At 35.8% G+C, this 10,861-nt stretch overlaps 2 protein-coding genes across 3 annotated transcripts; both read left to right on the top strand.

Moving 5' to 3' along the window:
- The first annotated feature begins 1,237 nt into the window (after positions 1 to 1,237).
- Positions 1,238 to 3,336, top strand: LOC140956645 (cytokinin dehydrogenase 9-like). Its single transcript, XM_073413486.1, has 5 exons — positions 1,238 to 1,921; positions 2,003 to 2,130; positions 2,225 to 2,485; positions 2,563 to 2,825; positions 2,915 to 3,336. Exons 1-5 carry the CDS (start codon positions 1,321 to 1,323, stop codon positions 3,222 to 3,224), a joined length of 1,563 nt encoding a protein of 520 aa, XP_073269587.1. The 5' UTR covers positions 1,238 to 1,320; the 3' UTR covers positions 3,225 to 3,336.
- Positions 3,337 to 3,467: 131 nt separating this feature from the next.
- Positions 3,468 to 7,027, top strand: LOC140956868 (uncharacterized). 2 transcript variants are annotated; one of them, XM_073413775.1, is made up of 5 exons: positions 3,468 to 3,667; positions 3,757 to 6,216; positions 6,296 to 6,446; positions 6,534 to 6,599; positions 6,673 to 7,027. In XM_073413775.1, exons 1-2 carry the CDS (start codon positions 3,622 to 3,624, stop codon positions 5,598 to 5,600), a joined length of 1,890 nt encoding a protein of 629 aa, XP_073269876.1. In that variant the 5' UTR covers positions 3,468 to 3,621; the 3' UTR covers positions 5,601 to 6,216; positions 6,296 to 6,446; positions 6,534 to 6,599; positions 6,673 to 7,027. The 2 variants fall into 2 exon arrangements, with proteins under 2 accessions (XP_073269876.1, XP_073269875.1); XM_073413774.1 differs by having other exon boundaries at positions 3,757 to 6,446.
- Positions 7,028 to 10,861: the final 3,834 nt, after the last annotated feature.

Genomic DNA, 10,861 nt, shown 5'->3' with positions numbered 1-10,861 from the left:
GCGAAGAGAGGAGACTTTTTACCCATTGGGAAGGGTCCCAATCCCCTTAAATTTCCAAGAAAACGCATTAATTCGGAATTCACGTGTTGTATGGACCTTTTTCAAATGGAGTTGGACATGCCTGCTGGCTAAAACCATATCTATACAAGGAAGATCTGTCAGTCCCTCTCATCCAATCTCCCCTTTAGATACGTGATGTTAGCTTTTAACAAACAAATTTATCTTATTTTCCCCATAGAGTAAATCATCAAACTTTAAAGTCTTTAATATAACGATTTTATTTATTTTGTTACCTCGAACCACCTATGTTACGAAAATAAACATGTCATATATCAATCATATACAACACCTTTCCAGAAATGATCGATGTTCAGCGGAGAAAAATACACTAAAAGAACTTTTTTGACGACTTGTCCAACGTGATTTAACTGGTTAACATGGTTTGAAAGTTATTATGTTAGGTGGATGTTTATAAAATATACACTGACTATTAACGACTCATGTAAAAATAAAATAAAATAAAAAAGACTGAATTGATATGTCCCCTAATTAAATCATGTCGACTTAGAAGTTTCTTTGACTTTCAACACACATGGAAGGAGGACTTGACATGGTAACAATGTGGAAAGATGAAGGAAATTGCCATTATTCATGATGGATTATAAAAATTGAAGATTTGGTGAATCCCACTTTGGATTGTCGGAGAAAGTTCCTATATGTTTCTAAACTAAATTTATATATAAAACTTAGAATAATGCAAAATAGTGGCCATCTAATTTTATTTTGCCAAATTTTAACTTCATCGTCTAGTTTCTTTAATCAAAAGAGTATATGATAGTAACCAAACTTTTTGTTTAGTTAGGAAGGAACCGTTTTCCACATTATACTCGTGTTTGTGACTGCAAATAAATTAAATACACATGATGGCATAAAATAGATCTAAAATAAACTCGAATCCAAATTAATTTGATCGTTTCTATTAGACCAAACAATAATCCAAATAACATTTTTGGTCACGTAACCGAAATTGCCACGATTTTTTTTTGGTTTCTTAAGATAAAAAAAATAAAATATAAATCCAAAACTGTCCAAAATCAAAACCATATCAATAAATTTAAAGGTCCTCTAATGTACATATTTAAATTATATAATATGATTGAATATAATATATAAATCAAATTTAATATTATTTATTTATTTATTTAAAGGTTGAACCCCAAATCCCTTTAAATTCTCTCCTCAGACTCCTCAAACCAATGAACACAACTCCTCACTTTCCACTTGTAGAACACCAGGAAGCTTTACACATACAATATATCCATGTCTTTTATGGAACGAAGCAACATTCTTTTGACGCCAAATCTCTTAATTTTGTTGGTATTCTTCTGCATGGTGATCAAACTAAGCCTCTGTTTCACCGTGATCCCTTCTTCATTAAAAATTCAGGGCAGTTTTAGCTTCCATGGAAACGAATTCGCCGCCCGAGATTTCGGCAACCGCTACCATTTCCTCCCGTCGGCGGTCCTCCGCCCCAAGAAAGTGTCCGACATCGCCTCGACTGTAAAACATGTTCTGCAGATGGGTCCGGCTTCGGGGCTTACGATCGCAGCTAGAGGCCATGGCCATTCACTACAGGGCCAATCGCAGGCGCCGCAAGGAATTGTGATCAATATGGAATCATTAATAAGTGGGCAAGAAATGCAGATTCATAGAGGAAGATTCCCTTTTGTGGATGTCTCAGCTGGAGAATTGTGGATCAATATTCTGCACGAGTGCTTGAAATATGGATTGGCGCCCAAATCTTGGACGGATTACTTGCATCTAACAGTCGGTGGGACGTTGTCGAATGCCGGGATCAGCGGGCAGGCTTTTCGGCACGGTCCCCAGATCAGCAACGTGTACCAGCTTGAAGTTGTGACAGGTAATATATATTTGAGTATAAAGATGATTTATGACGTAATATCATTAATCTTGATTCATTATTTTGGCTGAAATAACTCAGGAAAAGGGGAAGTAGTCGTTTGTTCCGCAGAGAAGAATGCCGACCTCTTTCATGGTGTCTTGGGGGGGCTCGGCCAGTTCGGAATCATAACTCGTGCTCGGATCGCTCTAGAGCCGGCACCGAAGATGGTACGAGAAACAACACCCTGAATCTGTCATTAAAAAAAAATTTGTTCAAGTCTTGCAGAATAGCTTATCATACTTTTACTTGAATCGTCCACAGGTGAAGTGGATTCGAGTACTTTATTCAGATTTTTCAACATTTTCTAGAGATCAGGAGAATTTGATATCCGCGGAAAACACATTTGATTACATAGAAGGCCTTGTGATCGTAAACAAGACGGGTCTCGTTAACAACTGGAGATCATCTTTCAGCCCAGAAGAGCCAGAGCAAGCCAGCAAATTTGTATCAGATGGAAAGACATTGTTTTGCCTGGAATTGACTAAAAATTTTGACCCTCAGGAGTCCGATAATATAAACCAGGTGAGAGTAACTAAAAATTTACAACCATTGGAATAGCAAAAGAATACTAATATATATCAAGTGTTTTTTTATTACAGGAAATCAAGTTCTTGTTGTCTAAACTAAACTACATTCCTTCAACACTCTTCGTCACAGAAGTCTCGTACACGAAATTCTTGGACCGGGTGCATTCGGCAGAATTAAAACTCCGGTCGAAAGGATTATGGGATCTTCCTCATCCATGGCTCAATCTTCTGGTTCCAAGAAGCAAAATCAACAACTTCGCTGAGGTTGTCTTTGGGAACATGTTAACGGACACAAACAACGGCCCAGTCCTTGTCTACCCAGTGAACAAATCAAAGTAAAAGTCCCATTCATTGAATACAATAGATATCCAAAGTTGTTGAAGTTAGGAACTAAACATATATAAACTCTTGCCTTGTACTCCAGGTGGGATAACAAAACCTCGGTTGTACTTCCAGAAGAGGACATTTTCTACTTGGTGGCCTTTCTTCCGCACGCGGCGGAGAACGACGGCTTGCAGAACTTTTTGAGCCTGAACAAAAGAATTTTGGATTTCTGTGAAGCGGCCAGTTTAGGAGTGAAGCAATATTTACCTTTCTATACTACACAAGTGGAGTGGCGAAGGCATTTTGGTGCACGGTGGGAAACTTTTGTTCAGAGGAAATTAGCTTATGACCCGTTGGCTATACTTGCTCCAGGGCAAAGGGTTTTTCAGAGATCTATATCCATTTTATGACATATTATTAGTTCAAGAATCTAGTATAGGATAAAAGCAGGGTTGAGATTAATTACTGTATATAGAGGATCGATGATGATAAAATCATTCATTCTTAAAAACGAGATAATATCCATTTTCGTCCTTTTTGTTAACTGTTTTTCCCATTTCAGTCCCTCATGATTTTTGACTGCGTAAATAATCCTTCGAGTTTTCAAAATATTCCCGAATTGGTCCCTACCGTTTATCTGACGTTAAGATTAACGTTGACTCCTTTACCTTTTACTCCCAAACTCTACAAGAACCCTAATCCCCAAATTAGACGTATGAAGGAAAGGGAAAGGCGAACTCGAAGAAACACCACCGATTTCTTTTTTGAAATTACAGTTTGGTATATTTGCTAAAGTGGAAGTCGGTAATGGCTAAAAGAAGTATAATGTCTCATGAATTCACCCCAAATTATGGTAATGTTTCTGTTATTTAATGTGCTGACTTTGAGGATAAATGTTTTGAGATTTATCACATTTACTTATGTTACTCTTATGCATTTTAGGCTGGATGCGAGAACCCACTCTTGTTACAATTAAATTGTACTACAATGGTTCAATGGACAGCAATCGCAAGAGGAAAACGTACAAAGGTGGGAGTACTGAATACTTTGATTTTGTGGATATGGATAAGATAGGCTTGATTGAACTCTGGGGTTATGCTGAGCAAGTAGGATGCGTGGAGAAAGATAAGTTCAGATTTTGGCACAAAATCGGTAAATCTTTGAACAATGGTAGATATTTGGAAAGTGATGCTGATGTGGTTCAAATTAGGAACCACGTCCCCAAAAACTTTGAAGTGGAAATTTATATTGAACATGATGAATTTGTTTCAATAAATGAGATAGATGCATCTGGTGTTTTAGAGAAACGAAAAGAAGTTGCACCGAAAACAAGGGTTGGAATCACTGATGAAGATGAGGCAGAATTTTATGATAGTGAGTTTGATTTCGATGAAGATGATAATATTATGGGAGAAGGGGGAAATATAGTTATTGATGGTGATATTTTCAATGATTTGTTTGAGAGAATGCAAGGTGATGAAGGAGATGATGATTGTGCAGAAAGTGATGAGTTAGAGAGTGCATTTGATTCTCAAGAGGAAGATTCACAAAAATTCGAAATGTATGCCTACTCTGAAAATCCTGATTTGAAGCTTGGTATGATATTTAATTCCAAAAAAGAGGCAAAGTTTGCTATAAAAAGTCATTGTATTAGACGAGGGATGGTAGTGAACTTTGTCAAGAATGATAAAAGTAGGCTTCGAGGTGTTTGCAAAAATGAAGGATGTGAATGTGTTATTCATGTGTCACCAGTGAATAAGGACAGTTGCTGGCAGATAAAGACATTTAAACCTGAGCACAAAAACTGCTATTGGAATGTTAAGAACAAAAACATCAAGTCAAGCTGGTTAGGTGAAACTTTTGTGAGTAAATTGAAATCAAATCCTAAGTTAGGTACCAGAGAGTTCCGAGAAGAGGTTAAATCTACTTTGAATGTATCCCTCACATATAAACAAGCTTATTTGGGTCGGAAAAAAGCATTAAAGCTAGTTGATGGCAGCATAGCGGAACAATTTAGCCAAGTAAGAAATTACTGTGCTGAACTGAGAAGGTCCGATGAAGGTGCATCTGTGATTCTGAAACTGACTGATGGAGATGATGCGCCAAGATTTCAGAGGCTGTATGTGTGCTTCTCGGCCTGTAAACAAGGTTTTAAGGAGTCTTGTAGACCTGTGGTTGGAGTGGATGGATGTTTTTTGAAAACCAATATTGGTGGGCAGTTGTTGACAGCAGTTGGCCTAGATCCAAATAACAACAGTTTTCCTATTGCTTATGCATTGGTGGAAGGAGAGACAAAGGATAGTTGGATGTGGTTTCTGCAGTTGTTGAATAACGATATTGGCTTTGAGAATGAAGATGGTTGGACCTTCATGTCTAATAAGCAAAAAAGCTTGATTCCTGCCTTTGAGAATTTGTTTCCAAATGCCGAAAATAGATTTTGTGTTAGGCATCTATACACCAACATGAAACACGATGGTTTCAGAGGTGTGGGGATTAAAAATGCTCTTTGGGCTACGGCTAGGGCAACAAGAGTTGAAGAGTTCAAAAGGCGGATGGAAGACTTGAAAAAGATCAATCATGATGCCTATATTTGGTTGAGCAAAAAACCTGAACAACACTGGTCCAAGGCATACTTCAGCACGATTCCAAAATGTGATATACTTCTTAACAACATGTGTGAGTGTTTCAACAGCATGATTTTAGATGCAAGAGAAAAACCAATCATTTCAATGTTCGAAACATTAAGAAATTTGTTAATGGTCAGGTTTCAAACGAACAGAGAATAGGCCGAGAAATGGGATGGTGTGATGTGTCCAAAAATTAAAGTTGTGTTGGCAAAGAATAGCAAGGAAGCAGCTGTGTTTAGTCCTTTGATGGCTGATGAGACACATTTTCAGATTACAGAATTACACCAGCAGCACTCTGTTGACCTGTGTAGGATGACTTGCAGTTGTAGGAAATGGGATTTGACTGGAATTCCATGTGAACATGCTGTTTGTGCTATTTGGTGTAAGCAAGAGAACCCCGAGGCTTATGTACATCGTTTTTACAGTGTTTTGAAATACAAGCAGTGTTACTCGCGCTTCATCATGCCCATTAATGGTCCAGCCCTGTGGCCTGAATGCCAGTTAACTCCTCCATTACCACCAATCTATAAAGAAAAAGTTGGTAGGCCAGCCAAGTTGAGAAGGCGACAACCTGATGAAGTTCCTGCTTCAAGACAATCAAAGTTGAAAGGTGTGAAACGAAACAACAAGTGTCGGACATGTGGTGGGTTTGGACACAATCAAAGGAGTTGCAATATAACTAAAGCAAGTGGTTTAGATAAGCCAACACAAGAAAACAATGAAATGGACAGAGGTCAAATTCAAGCACCGCAAAATTACAATGAAATGGATATAGGTGATGTTCTGGAGTTACTTTTATGATATTGAAGTTTCGTATTTTAATTTTTATCTAAATAATATTGAGCATTTCATAGGTGACATTGAATCTGCACCACAAACATGCAATGAAGCCGAGTTTGTTGCGACTGGACAAGGCAACACAACGTCAGATGAAAGCGAAAGATTCATTTCCACTAAACTGTTGAACGTGCTGAAGCAGCATTCAAAAAAAGGAAAAAATTACAGGTTATAAACTACTTCTTGTGTATTTATGTTTATTTTAAGTGACAATAATTTATGTAAAAGTTTTTGGATTTAAATATTTATTTTCAGGTAGTACGACAACGAGCAAGTGGAGTAACAATTACTGGCAGCTCTAACAGAATCTCATCAGTTAATGTAAGTGCAAAAAAACCTTTTACATTTATTTTCGTGAGTTGGATATGTTTGAGTTTATTTATCTTTTTTTCAGGTCGATAAAGTACTCAACAAACGAACACATGTTATTGTGAAAGGCGGAAGGAACTTCGTAACTGTGTCTAGTTTGAGAGCTTCATTGGATGATCAAAGGAAAAAAACACCGACAGAATCAAATGGATCTCGTTTAATGAAAGATGCCGCAAAGAAAAAGGGTACTGGATCATCATCAAAATCTTGAAAGTACTGGATCATCATCAAAATCTTGGATGGTTTTGGAACTAGTGGTTGATGACATGTTATCTTGTTTTGTTGGATTCTACATTTTATGGAAGTAGTGGTTGTGGACATGTTATTTATTTTTTGTTGGATTTTAATGGTTGTGGAAGTAAATGTTGTAGTTTTGAAAATCTCTTCATTTTAATGCTGCTGGTATTTGAATTGGGAAATCTCTTAATGGTGCTGGTTGTACTGATCCAGCATTTTAATGGTGCTGGTTGTGCTGGTATTTGAATTGACACTGCTATTCGTAATAGTGCTGGTACTCATACATCTAAAATTTGGACACAAATAATTAACAATCACAGTTGCAAACACAAGATGAATATTATACATCTTACTCAAGTCATTGTTGAAGACAGATTGTTGCATTGTTAATTCAAATCCCATAATACATAAAAGAAACTTCAGTGTTTACACAAGAGCAGGATAATCGAAAATGATACAAACACATGCATCACTAGATGTGCCTCACTAGCTGCGCCACCAACAGAAGCAACAACAACTCTATTTATCTTCACCAAGGTGTAGGGACTGTAGTATTTCTTTGATCTCTTTAGACAACTCTTCCATTTTCAATGCATTTTTTCGATTCTCACGTTCTAATTCCATTTGAGCCTCCACTAAGTGGGCTATTCTTTCATACTCTTTCGGTTTTCCGCTCGAACTTGCATCACATGTTGAACTTGAACATTTTTCCTCGTCAGAGTTAAAAGTAGTAGCTCCACCAGATTTTTTTTCATGTACTCATCAAAAGATTTCAGTGCCTCTTCTCTACTCCAATAGGATTTGTGAGAAGCTCCACTGTATTTATTCACTTGAAGTTGAGCCTCCTCCCAATTCTCGTAAACACCGGGTTTTCGTCCAACAAATACAATATATGTTTTCCTCTGCATTAAATAAGAAATTTCAAAATTAAAAAAAAATGCATAAAGTAAACATGAAAATCACGTAAGCAAATCACAGAGAAAGTTACACAATACAAACTAAATTTGTAATAAAATAATAATGCTACTACTCTGTTAAAAAATTTTGATAACCCACCTTCGAAATTAGAAAAATATCCTATCAAATATCCTAAAATTTTTGATAAACCACCTTCGAGTTGGCCCCCATCATTATCCTAACAATTTACCAAAATATTGATAAACCACCTTCGAAATTTAAATTCGAAAATGTTGAGATACAGTATATACATACATATTCCATTTCAAAATTACATAAAAGTTCACAAGATACGAATGCTACGAACATAATAATCGAGAATCTACAACAAAATCATGGAAAATAATTAAAAGCCTTTACCATGGCAGATGTTGTAATGGAATCAATGAATCTGGAATTGCTACATTTTCTTCGAGTTCGACATTCCCTTTCCTTCCATCGTTTGATTTGGGGATTAGGGTTCTTGTATAGGTGGGGGAGTAATTTTGAAAAGAAATACTCGACTGACTGCCTTCATAAACAAATGATCATGTGAGTGGCACGTGATATGAGTCAACGTTAATCTTAACGTCAGGTAAACGGTAGGGACCAATTCGGGAATATTTTGAAAACATGAAGGATTATTTACGCAGTCAAAAATCATGAGGGACTGAAATGGGAAAAGCGGTTAACGAAAAGGACGAAAATGAGTATTATCCCCTTAAAAACTGTAAGTATTATTCGCAATCTAGATCAAGATCAATCATCAATCGCAAGTACTGTAGGCAAGTTACTCATTTTGGCGATATGAAATATGTACATGAACCAAGAATTGACTCGACCAATCCTTGGCATCTATGAAGGCCATTCTTATTATCCTCTAGTTTTCTACCTTTAGAATATAATGTTTATGTTTGGATTCAGTTGATCCCATTTTTAGAATCAAGTTCCGAACTAGGTCCTCAAATTTTATAATTGATTATTTTAGCCATACAATACCCTTTCGAAAAATCATGTATTTTGCTCATATATGCAATTGAGTTATCGAATCATTGTTATTTGATTCGGACCTATTTTGAAAAGCTCAAGGTGTTTCTAATTGTTTGTTTGACATAAATAATTCCTTCCAACGCTTGTAGCTCATTGACAGGCTTCATTTTTCATAGTGTGTCAAAGATAAAATTTGATTTAAGTTTTGGAGATAATAAACTCATGTGATTGGACACTGACAATATTGAACTAATATGATAAAAGAGACTTAATAAATCAGTTAAGCAATTGTATATAGGTTAAGTAAACTAGTTCGGACCGATGACCCTAAGGAACAATAAGGATAATTGATCTGGATTTCTAAATCAGTTGGGTTATTCCTATTCAAGACCAATTGAGTTGCATACTGACTGATCTGAAGAGAATCTCTCTGTACAACAGCTAGTCTTCTCAAAGTTTAAATTTTGAATATGATCAGAAAGGACAAATATCATTCTATATGTAACAGAAATAAAGAACTATTAGTTACTATATCTAGCTAGTGTCCAAGGAAATATATTGCTTAATATTAAATTTGGAAAGACGACAAGGACACGTGACATTCTCTTCAGATTTGTTGGTTATCCAGTACAATTGGAGCACCGTTCAAATTTCTCAAAGATTTTGTGCAGAAGCTATCACTAAATTTTATACAAAAAACAGATCAATGATTAATAAGAATCATGGGAAGACCCCCTACGAAATCTGGAATGTCAAATAGCCAGAAATATCATATTTTTGCATATTTGATTGTAAGTTTTTTATTCGCAATAATAGTAAAAACACACTTAAACGCTTTTTATGCAAAATATGACGTTGATGTGTTCTTATGATTTTCTTCGGTTAATAAAGCTAATAGAGTTTATAATTATAGAACCCTAATAGATGAATAATATGTGCATGTGGTATTTGATGAATCTTTTATATGTCGTGATAATAATAGTAGCAATATACAATAATTTAGAGGCATGTTGAATGCTACTAACTTTAAATATAGCAATGATCATGAGATAGATTTAATAAGAACGACTGAATGAAAAGAATTCTCAGTGTTTTGGCGTGTATTGAGGAATTCCTCCAGCTTTTGCCTTCTGTCTTCCTCCCTTCTGCACTTCCTCACTGTTGCTGCTTCACTGTTGCCTTCTGTTTTGTGCTTCCTTCCTCTTTTCCCTTTCTCTGCTGTTCACTTCCTCCTTCTTTCCTGCACTTCCGTCCTCTCTTCTGTTCTCCTCCCTCTGTACGTACTCGTGCCTCTGCTTCACGCCTCTTTTTATCCTCCTAAATGGGCTTCATCCTTCAAAACTTTTTAAGCACATGTCAAGTAAAAAAAAGATGTAGATAAGATCTTTATCAAGATTTACATAGATTTTTCCAAAATTTCAATATCATCAAGGAATAAAATATAAGAATAATTTATTTCCTTTCTTTTGATATTTTGTTTCCTTTGAAATCTAGTAAATTTATCTTATATCCCAATTTAAACACTTTTCACTTTTATTCAAATATACAATTATTAATTCAAATAACCACATAATTAGGGATAAAAATTCTAGATAAAGACAAATATTAAAAAATCAAGTCCCTAAAATCTTTGTAAGATTTGGCCTTATCAATCCCCCACACTTAGCATTTGTTCGTCCTCGAACAAATCAGAGAATAAAAATATGACAAAGGAATATTCAATGATTCACCACAAAAATGACACAATTAACACTTTTCAACCTACCAAATTCCGTGTCACTCAATCAAAAGATCGCACTTCGAAAATCATAAAATTTACTTTCGCTGCAACTTTTAAAACTCAAGCATTCACTAGAAGAGATCAAAATAATGAGACGAGTGTAGTGTCGAAGTCAAAACTCATATTCCTGAAAGGTGTTTTAGTTCAAGGAGTGCTCATATTTTCTGAAATTTTTTTTAAAAAGAAAACTCTCCATAAGCTTGTCTTTCATACCTTTCTCCACTAAATGTTGGAAGAATATGACCCGGTCAATGTCTTTTCAAGTTTATAA

Source organism: Primulina huaijiensis, chromosome 14 (genome assembly GCF_012295235.1).
Source record: "Primulina huaijiensis isolate GDHJ02 chromosome 14, ASM1229523v2, whole genome shotgun sequence".
NCBI classification, from domain to species: Eukaryota; Viridiplantae; Streptophyta; class Magnoliopsida; order Lamiales; family Gesneriaceae; genus Primulina; species Primulina huaijiensis.
The sequence above is the reverse complement of the archived record's forward strand: the minus strand, read 5'-3'. Positions and strand labels throughout refer to the sequence as shown.

Bases quoted from the DNA above. Each gene is read 5' to 3' on its own strand.
- LOC140956645 (XM_073413486.1), top strand. From the start codon at position 1,321: ATGTCTTTTATGGAACGAAGCAACATTCTTTTGACGCCAAATCTCTTA. The intron at 2,131-2,224 runs GTACGAGAAACA...AATCGTCCACAG, and splicing joins TAGAGCCGGCACCGAAGATG to GTGAAGTGGATTCGAGTACT. The intron at 2,826-2,914 runs GTAAAAGTCCCA...CTTGTACTCCAG, and splicing joins TACCCAGTGAACAAATCAAA to GTGGGATAACAAAACCTCGG.
- LOC140956868 (XM_073413775.1), top strand. From the start codon at position 3,622: ATGGCTAAAAGAAGTATAATGTCTCATGAATTCACCCCAAATTATG. The intron at 3,668-3,756 runs GTAATGTTTCTG...TATGCATTTTAG, and splicing joins TGAATTCACCCCAAATTATG to GCTGGATGCGAGAACCCACT.